Source organism: Vipera berus, assembly GCF_964194415.1.
Source record: "Vipera berus genome assembly, chromosome: 4".
Lineage (NCBI taxonomy): Eukaryota > Metazoa > Chordata > Lepidosauria > Squamata > Viperidae > Vipera > Vipera berus.
This window is the reverse complement of record NC_138206.1, coordinates 25,633,347-25,647,221: the sequence shown is the minus strand read 5'-3', so window position 1 is coordinate 25,647,221 and position 13,875 is coordinate 25,633,347. Positions and strand designations below refer to the sequence as shown.

The 13,875-nt window shown below is 38.5% G+C and overlaps 1 protein-coding gene across 1 annotated transcript; it reads right to left on the bottom strand.

Moving 5' to 3' along the window:
- On the bottom strand, positions 1-12,804 carry KL (klotho; the record flags this gene model as incomplete). Its single annotated transcript, XM_081326613.1, has 5 exons — positions 1-398; positions 1,853-2,969; positions 3,454-3,719; positions 4,751-5,261; positions 12,052-12,804. 5 exons carry the CDS (start codon positions 12,802-12,804, stop codon positions 1-3), a joined length of 3,045 nt encoding a protein of 1,014 aa, XP_081182739.1.
- Between the last annotated feature and the right edge of the window lie 1,071 nt (positions 12,805-13,875).

The following is a 13,875-nucleotide window of genomic DNA, read 5'->3' as shown; positions in this document are numbered from 1 at the left end:
TTATTTCCAGACTTCTCCCAGTAACACAGGTGAAAGGCGGCAAAGAACTGGATAAGGGTATTTGGGTTGTCTCTCAATCTTCTTGGAGTAGTAAGCCATCAGAAATATAATAACAATGAAAGCGAAGAGTATGAATAATATAAACACCAATAAAAATTTTCTGGGTTGCAAAGATTCACATTCTGCACAATGAAGAATCTCTTTGGAGCAGAGCTGATCTAGACTTTCTGAGCCAGGCAAGATGTTATTGTCAATTATCTGCCTATAATACATCAGCGAAGGTTTTGCCTCATACTTGTTTATCACATAACGATAGAGGCCATATGAACCGGAGTCTCCTCTGTCACTGAAAGAATAGACAAAATAGCCATGGAGGTTAACATCATCCAAGGTGTAGGCTAAAAAAAAACATGGAGAAAAGAATAGAACAAAAAATTAGTGGTGTATTTATTTTAGCAGCAATCTTACCTGTAGATTATTACACATTTCTTGACTACTGAGTTTGTAACCCACTTAATGTCATGACCAATACAGAAGAAATGATAGAAACAATATAAATGTAATTTTGTTAAATTCATTTTCAAATGTGAAGTTTCCTATGCCTACTTTCAGATCAAAATAAAAATATGAAAATACAATCCCATCCAAACAACTCATCTTATTTGGAACAAACACTGAAAACCATCAGCCTTTCCTATCTATCCTTATTTTATTCTTACTTTATCTTTGCAAAGGAAAAAATAATTTAAAAAAACTTTCCTGGCCATTAAAAACAACAGATTAAAAGAGATACTAAATCACAACAACAGAAGATAAAACAATATACAATTTTTAAAATGACATTGTGGTATAAACTTACAGACAGGTAAAAATGTACACAAGAGATTGCAAAGGTAGCAAAAAAAACCCTTAAAGGCTAACAGCATGGATAAAACATACACTTTTAGAGTCAATGGTTTCATACTTTGTTTCCTTGAAAGTAAGCCCTACCCTGAAAATAAGACCTAGCTTGATTTTTTTGGGGGGTGGGGGTGGGCCTAATATAAGCCCTACCCTAAAAATAAGCCCTAGTTTTGGGCTGAGGTACATGCCTAAAAATCAAGATAGGCCAGGGGGGTGGAGCTTTCCAGGCCTCCCATGAATAAACACCTGCCTTTCCTTGCCAGCCCAATACTTCTGCAGCATCCCCCAGCCTGCATTTTGTAGTCAGAGGCCTTTCTGGACAGCCTCTGTAGCCAAGAACTGGGCAATGGATTCAATCCGTAGCTTGGTTCTCAGCTGCAGAGACCTCTTGACTGCAAAATGCTGGCTGGAGCTCCATTCTTAGCTGCAGAATGAAGCTGCTCCTTCAGCTGCAGAAGACGTGGGCCTTCTGGGCAGGGCTGTCAGTGCCACCACCACGAGGTGAGTGGAAAACACACCCACCAAAAGTAAGACCTGGTGCCTCTTTTGAAGGAGAAAGAAAAAGAAAAAATAAGACTGGGTCTTATTTTCAGGGAAAGACTGCAGCAAAAAAATCTATTTTTTCTCAGACACAAATATTTTCACCCTGCTTTGTATTTGTTAAAACTAAATTTTCAGTAGGCCTTGCTATTCTTTGGTTCTGAAGACCGAAATTTTATTCCAAGCATATGATCCTAGAAATCATGTTTGGTTTAAGGATTTGCAGATATGTTTTGTTTGCTACCATGTGCCCTGGAATTCCTTGCCTTCAAGCCACTGTACACCCTTAGTTTATATTAACTTTATAATCTGAAACCCCAATGCTAGTATATTTTTCACACACACATTGTTCCAATGCAGCAAAACACATGGTTATTAAAGTATGAATGTTTTTCCATAAGATCCTTACCTTTTAAGGCTTCGTTAATATAATTCTCCAGGTAATATATCCTTAACTTGTCATGAGACTCATTCTGCTCATCATTGATTCCACTAGATAAAATATAAATTGGGATATTGCCATATTTATGTTTAATCCAATTGAGAAGTTTCCTTAGTCCCCAGGGCACCACTGACATTTGGCTGGGTGATTCCAGCCAAGTTAAATCTTTTACTGTTTGGATATCAAGAAGGTCATCATACTTTTTGGGAATGTCTTTTTCGGAACCGACTAGAGTTGTGGTATAGTGACTCAGAGCAAAGAAATCAAAGGAGCCATATATCAGATTCCTTTCCTCTGCCGAGAAATAAGGTAAATGAAAATTATAAAAACCTTGATGATTTTTTTGGCAAAGCCACTGTCGCATCACTTCTGGATAGTCACCAGACCCAAAGATTGGCTCTGCCAGCCAGCCAATGTCAAATTCCAAAGCTCGCCTGGCTGCTTCCTCATCCTTTTTTGAAAGGGGGCAGGCAGGCTCAACCCAGTCAGCATGTAAGGCAATTGATATTTTACCATTTTGAATCTTTCTGAATTTTTTATCATACAAGTGCCATGCTTTGGCATGAGCTTTCAAGAGATTATGTGCAGCTTTATATGTCAGTTTCTTCGCATTGGGTTCATTCATGGTGATCCAAAATTTGACATGATGTCCAAAGTTTTTAAAACAGAACTGAGCATACTCAACAAAAGCTTCCACAGTATGTTGGCTCTCCCATCCTCCATTGTTGGCCAGTGAAAAAGGGAGCCCTTGATTCTTAGCCCTAGGTTGCCACAAAGCAACTACAGGAGTGATATTAACTCTGATGAGTTCGTTGACAAAACACTGATAGTAAAATAGAAGTGTTTGGTTTATATTTGCCTGATTGCCTAGAGGAAGGATCAAAGACCACTCTAGTGAAAAATGAAAGTGTGTGATATGCATTTTTTGAAGTAAAGAAATTTGGAGTCTGACATGAGAAAAATCAACACAGCGAGGCTTGCGTTTCAGAACACCACTTCCATTAATTTTAACAAGATCCTTGGCTTGGTGAACTCCCCATATATAAATATTAGGGTCTAGAAACTGAGATCGTGTTGGATCTATCTAGAAAGAGAAAGAGAGAGAAAGGAATTAAATGTCACAAATAGAAAAAACAACCAATATTATCACAAAGATAACTGAAAATGGTAGATCTTTTTTTGCTAACTTAGGACCAACTCTGAGTCTATTCCTATTTCTACCAACAGATCTACTACCTATTAAAGGGAAAATTTTATTGTCCATTTGTTTGCTTATCAAATTTCTATACCAGCCATCACACTTATGTGATATGGGCGGTTTACAAATACAAATATGTAGAGTAGTAACAAAAGCTGAAAGATAATAAATTTTGTAGTTGATCTCTTGATGTGTATAGATATTTCCCATGTGAAACAGATAAGACATGTGTTACTTACAAAGAGCTTTATCAGAGAATTCCATCAAATTGATATGATCATAAAATGCTTGTATTGAATCAGACAAAACTATCATCTAATAACACTAAATAAAGACTAGAAAATCTCATCTGGTTTCTCAATTGTCTTACCTGAAGAAAGTTTTCTGTGACCCCCCAAACAAAATTACAGGGGAACGTTCCTTTAAAAGGTTGGCTTTCTGGTGTTGAGAGGAAACCGTTGTCTTGAATCAGCTTTTGGTAAAACAAACCTGAAGATTTCATTATCATTTTTTTATCCTGGCTTTGAAAATCAACGTAAAATAAGCCCCGTCGAATGTATTTTCCGTCCCATTCAAAGCCATCCATAAGGGACCAAACTGTATATCCCATCACCGTAACTCCATCATATCTGATAGCTGAAGAATAAACAATAAATACAGAACTAATTTCCCTGTGTATTAAACACTGTACACTTCTGAACAGTTACATCTGTTTTGCAGAAAATACTTTGGCTTAATAGAGCCTTCCAGAAGATTTTGGAGTTGCAGTTCAAAAACAGCTGGAGGATTAAATACGCTAGAATAAAAAAAACAGAATGGAAGCGAATTTGGTGGGCTGGCAGAAACCAACAAAAGAAATATTGAATTCAAAATATGGGCAGGCTTTATCACAATAATATCATTTCAACAATGGCTGGATGATACTAGGAAGATGCTGTAAGTTATTACTATGGAAATGATTCAAGACAGTAGAAACAGAGATGCAGACATGGCTTCCCTACCTTTTCTAAGATAAACTCTTTTCTTGCAATTCCCCTACTATAATATCTAAAGTACACACAAAGTAGTGTGCACATGTATGTCTTGTCTGTTTTATTGTAAGTTTGCAAGATATAGACTGTAATAGTAAACAAGTGTTAATTGGATTTAGAATTATAAACATACCACAATTTAGCAATTATTTACAAAAATAAGAACATTTTATGTAAAATTAATACAACCTGACACCAGGAAAACTCAATTTTCCCCAGGGAAATGTAGTTTAGCTGTTATTTGAAAATAATAATTAATTTTTCCTCCTTATGCTTTTACCAACACTTTAGTTCATTTTCAAAGAAGTATAAATAGGGATATATATAACTGAAGCACAACTGCATACTGAGTCTTATTGAGTCTTCGCTGACATATTGCAATACAATTTGGAGAGAAACCCCTGAATTTGGTGTGGCAAGAGTTGGTACATGGATGTCTACCAGTGTGTACATTTCAACAACTCTCTGCCTATTTTTTTAAACTGATAAAGATGCTTGGATGTGCAATAGTTGGATGGAAATACTTGGTTATTAACATTCAAAAAGAATTTATTTAATTGACATAAGAAAAATGCTTCTCTTAAACATTATAAATGGTTTAATATATCATGACCAGAATGCCAAAAGTAACCTTACCTTTTAATGTGTCCATGATGAAATTTTTAAGGTAATACATATAATTGGAGTCATCTGTCTTTATACTTCCAGAAACAAACCAACTATTTTCCACAATGAAGATCTGTGTCGGATTATATTCCCTGCTTATCCAGTAAAGTAGCTGCCTCAGGTTCAGGGATTTCTGCTGCTGGAACAGCATGTCTGAATCCACAAAACGAAAACTTAATGTGGCTCCAAAAGAAAGAGCAAAGAAATCAGCTGTCCCTCTGACTAAGTTCTTTTCTGCATCAGTGAATTCTGGTAACGTCAAGGAAAGGTAACGTTTCATACTCTGAGGATAGTCTCCATCAATAAATATAGGCTTAGCAAACCAGCCCAGCACAAAGTCAAGAGATTTCTGACATCTTTTTATATTCTTTTCAGCCATGTTTTGAGGTTTTATCCAGTGAGAACTTAAAGCAATTGATACTTGACCTTTTTGAGCAGCACGAAAATTGTCATTATAAAGATGCCACACCTTGGCATGGGCCTATAGAAAAGAAAGAAATACACTATTGAACCAAAATTTCTGTAGCTGTTAATATTCTTATATTTTATTTATATGGTCCAATGGAATTAACTAGCAACTAAACAACAATTGAGGCCCTGGCAATGTCTAAGTGACCACAGCAAAATGAATTGGGTTCTACGACTTTAAAAGCTGGGTGGGAATTGGAGGAAAATACCAGCCCTATTCTGCTAACATGAACAGAAAAGTTCACCAGGACTCTGAATGTTAGCCTGAAATATTTCATCTCTCTCTACTGAACTGTAACAGGGTCAAAGCAAGGCCTCACACCATAGCACCCATTTGAAATGATGTAAGAGCCATCAACAAAATTAAAAATAACAAATCACTTGGCAGCAGACTGTCTATACACAGAATTTAAACAAAAAAACAGCTATGCAGACAAAAGCTGTAAATGACAACTGAAAACAAACATATCATAATTAGAACAATGGCACCTGCAATTAAAGTGTTCCTAACTCAATATCAGAATCAATTACTATGCCCAAATGGCTTTTACTCCAATTCATATTCTTATTTATATTTATATTCTTACTCATACTCTTTTTCTTCTAACATTTTCTGCACTTTGCATGATGTTATTTATCTACCCCATGAGGGTAAACTGAAGGATAATGTAGAAACTTGAAGTACATTGAGGTACGAGGAAGATTTTTTTATCTCTTTTCCACCCTCCCCCCAATTAATCCAGATTTCTAGCATATACATGTAACCCTAATCCTAAATTATTTATTGAAATATATCACATTTGGCAAGATAAACAGCAGGCACATGGACATCTAATCAAGACCAAAGTAGAAGGCGAAGGAATAAATACTTCTAGTTTCCATATTACTTCTAAACCTATACAGTTGTCCACATCAGTCAAAAATAATAACAAAAAAACACATACATTACATATTTCTTTAATGTACAGAGGGTTCAAAGTAATGTTAAACCATGACATAATTTGTTTATAATATGTGCAGTTTATAAAGCTTTTACAAACCAGCTACTGCTTTATAAATTATGATTTAATATAATTTATGTACCCAAACAGCTGTGACTCCTTCAGCAAACTATTGTTGACAAAAATCATGACTTAGCATGTGTGAACTAGATATCTTTCTAATCCCTCTTACTATCTATTTACAGCCTTCTTCAAGAAATTAGGAAGTGTAATCAATTTCACTACAAACTCAGTAGTGAGTTTGCATGTGATATTAGCCAGTAAGAAAAAAAACTAAGGATACTGTTCAAAGAATGAAATCTAACTAGCTGCCTTTACTTTCCATGAATTGTTTGAAAAATTAAATGTAAATTGATGTTCTCACAAACTGGATCATGTGGCATGCATGTCTCTCAACTGCAAAGGAAGAATTTATCCATGAGAAAACACAAAAGGATAACATGTCTTGAGATGACCTGATGAAGGAAGTTCAGAATTTAATAATAATGACAATTTATACCTCACCCCACCAATAACAGAACATGCTAAATTTTTCACAAACCACAGCACTATTATTTATAGGTTGTATATATAGGTTCATTATACTTGTATTGTATGAAAAGTTATGTATTTTGGATTTGTCATCACAAAACTTTAATATAATTGAAAGGTCAGCAGTCAAATAAGAGTAAAAGCTTCTTAGCCTTTAACAAAATGGTTCTCATATTTAAATAGGGTTTGGATAAATGTTCTTCTATTCCAAAGAGCCATATAGGTGTCCAAAAATAGTGATTTAAATATTCCTACTATACCCTGCAATCAGTATCAGCAATTTTCCTTTTTTGTTATTATTATTATTTTGGTATAATTTTTATTGAAGAAATTTTTAACAAGATAAAAACAATATAAATATTAGAAAAGAAACAAAGAAAAGAAAGTGAATAAGAAATAGAAAAGAAAAAGAGGAAGGCACGCAGGCAAGAAGGAAGGAAGGATTATAAAGAAGTAGCTCCTAATCTTTTTGACAGTAGATGTAAATGCATTAAATGTTACCCTCTCTCTCCAAGGTGATATCACAATTTCACTCTTTTCATAAGCTACCCTTTCCAATCCTCAAACCCACAAATCAGAAGTTCATTTTTCTTTTTCTTTTTTCAGCAAAAAGAGAAAATAAGTAGTTTCCAGTCACCGATAAATGTAATTATTGTATTGACCTATCTCTAATAAAAACTATCAGCAAATTTTATTATCATGTGGGAAAGTTATAACAGCTAATATAGTAGATTAAGAAAAAATGGCACAATTTACTGAAAACAAAGTAGAAAATACTATGAATATACAAAATAACTGAGAGAGTGGGGAAGGAAAAAACTTACCAGAGAGGCAAGTTGAAAAACTGACATTCAGGATGTATATGCAGGAGAAGACCAGGCTGAGCTGGAAGGTAGGGTTAAATATGTCATCAGTTTGGAATTGCCACAAGAGACCTTTCTCTACAGCCAATTTAGCTTTGATCCTTAATTGACTAGATTCTTGTGTATAGGTAGCAATAATAAACTCTTCTGTGCTTTGACCTCAACAAATTCTCCTGGTTATTTACATCTGACAGTCATGTGATAGACAAAAAAATAAGAGACATGAGAAGGAACTCTCGTAGCAAGACCTTCATATTTCAAAAATCAAAAAAATAAAAGACAATTCCCTTATTCTTAACAACTCTTGTCTTAAAGGCAGTGGGAATCAAAGATATGTTCAACAGGAACATACAGTATATTATGTTCCTATTGGACATAAAAAGGGACATAAACAGAAAAACAGAATGATCAAGGCTAGACTGGGAAATCAAAAATGCACCCTGGATGAAGGCAATGTTAAAACAGTTGCCTCATAAATATATCCTTGAGATCAATGGGAGGTGAATCTACTCAAAGAGACTTTATTGTTGAACTTCTCTTTCTCTTCCCAAAGCATTCTAGTGTATGCCTCTTAGGAGATTCCTCATAATTCTGCCAGATTTAAGGAATATGCAAAAGGAGGTGGAATCTGTTGCACTGAGTTCTGTTCTATTGGTGTGAGAACCCAACTAAATATACAGGTAGTCTTCATTTAATGACAGGTCCCTTAGCGACCATTCAAAATTATGACAGACCTGCCAAAAGTTATGTATGACCGGTTCCAGAGTTTTAATAGCTGTACACACATCCTGTAGTCACCTAACTGGATTTTGGGCACTAGGCAACTGACTGACCTTTATGGGTGGTTGCAATGTTCCACAGTCACATTATCTCAATTTACAACTTTTTTTGTTGGTTTCTTCTAAAATACACCCATAAGAATACATGGATTTGTTTAATGACTGAGGCATTCATTTACTGAGTATGGCATTCACTTAACAATTGCCACAAAAAAGTCATAAAATTGAGTCCAGTCATATGGAGGCCTTGACTTACAATCACCATGACTTATGATAGAAGTTCCCAGATCCATTATAGTCATAAGTCGAGGACTACACTAAGTATGGAAAACATAACTAGTATGTTAGGAATTGTTCCTTGTATGAACCTATTTTTATGTCTTCTTGAACAGAGTACATCTTATTGGTGCCTGCTCATTTTTGCTATTTTTACTTTCGCTTGATGATTTTCAGCAACTGCCCAGGAATTTGCTAGACATCATACATTAATCTTCCTTTGTACCCACATTCATTTTGAGATAAGCTTGCCTGCCTTATAAAGAGCCAGGCTATGAGTTTAGTGCAGAACTTTTCAACCTTTTCACCCACTGTACCACTTTTAGGATATGGCAACATCCAAGTATCACCAGTCACCTAGCAAGATGTCCAAAACTTGATGACCACAAAAAAAAGGAAAAAAGTGATGAAGTACAGCTATTCCTCGACTTACAACAGTTTGCTTAGTGACTGTTCGAAGTTACAATGCCACTGAAAAAAGTGCCCCCCAAGCCACAGCCGAGCAAGACACCTGCCTGCCCACCCAGCAGCGCTCTTCTTCCTATCTGAGGTTTTCATTGTTGTGAGCATTTCTGTTGGTTTTTATTCCCCCCCCCCCCGTCTGCTAGGTGGTTGCAGCAGGTTTTGGTCACTTCACATGACCCTGGAACACTGTGACCGTACATTCCAACTGATCAGCGCTTCTTCTGGGCTCAGCAGAAGCACCAGGATCAGCACCAAGCTCCAGCTGGAGCCTGGTGCTAATCATGGCGCTTCCACTGAGCCCTGACAGCCCCAAAGAAGCACTGATCCTTGTGCTTCCACTGAGCCCTGACAGTCCTGCAGCTCCAGCCATCTCTCACTCAGGCTTGTGCGGTGCTGCCACCGGTTCAGCTCATTCCCCTCCCCCGCTACCACTTTTTTAGGATGGTCGCGTATCACCTGCCAGGTGCCAAAGTACCACAGGTGGTACCCGTACCACTGGTTGAAAAGCCCTGGTTTAGTGTAACCAGTTCTTACTGACAGGCATTTGTATCAGAATTTTAAGCAAAAGTTTTTTACCTGTTATCTGTTTTTTTTGTGCAAAATCTATACTTGAACTCTTCCTTATGTTCACTCCTTAAATCTGAACAACTTTGCACAGGATTGTGCCTCATTTTTTCCAAGGGTTCATCCTGACATTGATCTTTGATAATTAAAGCTTTTAACCTCAAAAGTTTCTCAACTGACAAATATTGCTATAATATATTTATGTGAGGAACTTGTCACTATTCAGTGCACAAGACAAGATGTGGCATTGTTTAACTCAGTTTCATTTCACTGATTTCATTGGGCACATTAATCAAGCCTTATGGTTGAAAAGCTACATGAAACAGAAGATGAGTAAGTAATCTAATCTCTGATGCAATAAACAAATTCTAACCCAAGTAAATATAGGAGAATTCACAAGAATTATGTGGCCCCAAATTATACAGAATGCCAAGGCCTTGCAAATAAAATTGATGAAGTGATAACAAAAAGTGAAGGTGTTGGATTTACTGAAATAATTCCTTTTTTTAGAAATAAAATAAGTTATTATCTCTGTGCCTGATCAATTTAATATTGTATTAATATTGTGAACATTGCATGCATCAATCTTTGCCACAGCATCCCCATTCCTAAACTCATTAAACCAAAGATAGGACCTTTTTAGGTAGTTGTAGGTAAGTCATTAAAATTAATTGCTGTAATGACTTTTAAAGTTAAATATATTAGCTCCACTTACTTTTTTTTTAAAAAAATATACAGTACTGCGGTTACAAAAAAAGGTGGTTATGTTCAAGCCATGTTTTATGTAAAGCATTCCCTCAAACCTTTCTAGAAGAAATGACAAAAAATTGATTGTTGTTCCATCATATTCTTTTTTAAAAAATATAGCTTTTAAAATAAAACCTGTATCTACTGTAACATTATATAAACATATAGATTAGAAGGTTGCAAACAGTAGTGATCAACAATACTAACAAGCTAAATTAAGATGTTGTACTAAGATAAAAACGTAAAAGCAAAATCAGATATAATTACTGAATGGTTGGAGATTGAGAACATTAGTTGCTAATGGGATAAATTTCATTCAACACAGTGGAATCTATTTGGGCTATATTTACAATGAAACATATCTCTTAAGCAAGCCAGCTACTGTCACTAAACTCAAGCATTTTCCCCCAGTAAGTTACAGTATGTGCTGAAAACATTTTTTGTCTGATGCTTTCTTTTTTAAAATTCAACTCTCTGATCTTTGTTTCAGGAATCCAGGAATGTCAAATGAGTTCATGGGAACCCAAAGATACAGATAACTGTTTCCTGACCTCTGCAAGTTTAAGAAGCTGGGAGTTGAAGATCTTGCATCTTAAACCTGCCAAGATTAAGAAATACTGGTGTAGAGAATGTGAGCAATAACACTTTTTGTAGCTGTTACATAGCTACTTGCTGATAAGTGAGTGAAGAGTACCAATAAAATCTTATTAGATTACTGCAGGATAACTTGCAACCTATTTTCACTACCAAGTGGGTTAAATGCCAGGAAAGTGTCTCATTTCTATTCATATTAGCCAGGCATTTATTCCAGGTAAAGCAAGGTTTTCAATATCTGTGTCTCTTCCTATTATGTTATATATCTGTTCATTCCCATTTGAAGTATTCTGTCAAATGGCAATTTATTCAAATGCTCATTTATTGCAAATCTTAACATTTGAGTTTAAATCTACAGCTGGGGCAACTTGTGAAATGTTGCCATAGTCTAGTAACATTAAACTACAATAATGTAATGTTTAATCTGCCTCAAGACTGTTTATTTGCTGCCAAGGTCTAACAGTTTAACTCTATATTAGCTAGGAGTAAAACCCCACCAAAGCACACTGGAAATTGCTTCTGCGTACAATGGTACAGGAATGGAATATTAACTGGAACAGTCCTGCTCTAAGATAAAGATCAATCTCCCTCAACTCGGTGCCCTCCATAACTGTTGGACTTCAACTCCTCACAACTCTCAGCCAACCTGAGTAACAAGTGGGTACCGGATGAAAATATAGGAGTCCGAATACTTTTCAAGGCAACCATCAATTCTCCTGGATACAAGTCAAGCATCTGGCCGGCTACTTCGGACAAGCGCCTCAATGAAACAATGTTTAGCAAAGAACAGCAATTAGGCCAGGGGTCGGCAACCTCGGCTCTTTTATGACTCGTGGACTTCAACTCCCAGAATTCCTGAGCCAGCTATGCTGGCTCAGGAATTCTGGGAGTTGAAGTCCACGAGTCATAAAAGAGCCGAGGTTGCCGACCCCTGAATTAGGCCCACAGAAGCTGAGGATCCTCTCTCTGTCCTCCATCCTTACCTTCAAGAGGTTGTGCGCCACTTTGTAGCCCACCTCCCTCCCGCCTCGCACACCCGGGGCCAGCCTACCCGTGCCGTAGCCATGCCACGCCACGAGATAAGGACTGTCCATGGTGAGCCAGTAGCGCACGTGGCGGCCAAAGTGCTGGAAACAGAACTGGGCGTAGTCCAAGAAAAGCTCGATGAGAACCGGGTTCTCCCAGCCGCCGTAAAGGTCCTGCAGGGCCTGAGGCAGGTCCCAGTGGTAGAGGGTGACCACGGGCTCGATGCCACGCTGCCGCAGGCCGGAGAGCAGGCGCGCGTAGTAGCGCAAGCCGGCAAAATTGGCGGGCGCCGTGCCGTTCGGTAAGAGGCGCGCCCAGGCTAGCGAGAAGCGGTAGTGGGAGACCGCCAAGGCGCTCAGACCGTCCAGGTCGCGCTCGACGTGGTCGTAGCTGCTGCTGGCCGAGTCCCCGAAGGGTCGCTCGGCGAGGTTTCGAAAAGACGCCGCGTGACGGTGCGCAAAAGTGTCCAGCACCGAAGGCCCTTTACCGTCCCGGTTCCAGGCGCCTTCCGCCTGATACGCCGAGCTCCCGGCCCCCCAAAGGAAGCCCCGAGGGAACGTGTCGTAGAGAAAGAGCGCGTCCTCCGGGAAAGGCAGGTGGGCGAAGCGAGACCAAGTGGTCGCTCCCTGGCCTGGCTTTCCAGCTAGCGGGCGGAAAAGAAAGATTCCCAGGACGAGGAACGGCAGCCCCGACGTCGCGGCGGGAATCATGCCGCTGACGGGGAGACGTCCAGGAGCAGATGCGGGTGAGGAGAGACGGTGCCTGCCGGCCGCCTTCTCTCCCGCCACCGCCGCCCCCCCCCCTTTCCCCCGGCAATTCCTTGCTTTGCCCTGCCCGCGGAGCTATTAATAATTACCTGGGACCGCGCCGGGAGGGGGGGGCTTCCTCCTCCTCCATGGAAAAAAGGAGCGGGAAGGTTAACCAAGTTGTTCCACATCAGCTGAAGGGAGAGGGAACGAAGAAGGAGAGGGAGGAGATAGGGAAGCCACGGTTCCTGCCCTCCGCACCAGGGGTGAGGATTGCTCGGACGGCGCCTGGGGAGAAAGGAAGTCCTCGGGCGGGTAAATTGACAGCTGGTCGCCATCCACGTTCCAACGCAAGCCCACTCCCACAAAGCTTGAGTCAAGGGAGGGAGATGAATCGTTTGCTTTTCCTCTGAAACTTCTTTCTTTTTCCCAGTTGAACGTCGGATTCTGCCGATGATTCTCTGGTACGGTTTAGCTACTGCTGCTTGCTTTGCTTAATGGAGAAAAAAAGAATAACACCCGAAGTACCGTTTCTGTCCAATTTGTAGGATCTCTTTCAGACGTGAGTTCAAACTGGGAGAAACATTACTCTGTCTTTATATTTAATATCAGTTTTCCAGTTTGCCCTTTAAAGTCACACTTTGTTGATCACTTTGTTCAATTCATAACTTGTTTGAAAGTAGTAGAACAGCTGATCTGATTAACATACAAGAGACCACTCACTCCAACCCAAGCAGACTGAGACATTACTCAAGGTCAAGATAAAAAGAAGGTCTATAGATAGTTAAAGTGATTCGTAAAATCTAACACATCTTAGTTTTATTAAACTAACCTATGGGCTTTTGTTAAACTAACCTAAAGGTCAGTTGTCTTACAATTGTGCAAGAAGAAGCAAAACGGCATTCTGTTGTATTTTGGTCCTGTATCAGGCTTCTTTGTCTCTCTCAGAGCAGATCTTAATACTGAGTATTTTATTCATGCACTGTTCAAGTACTCTATTATAATGAAGATACTGCATTTGCATATTTTGTGTGC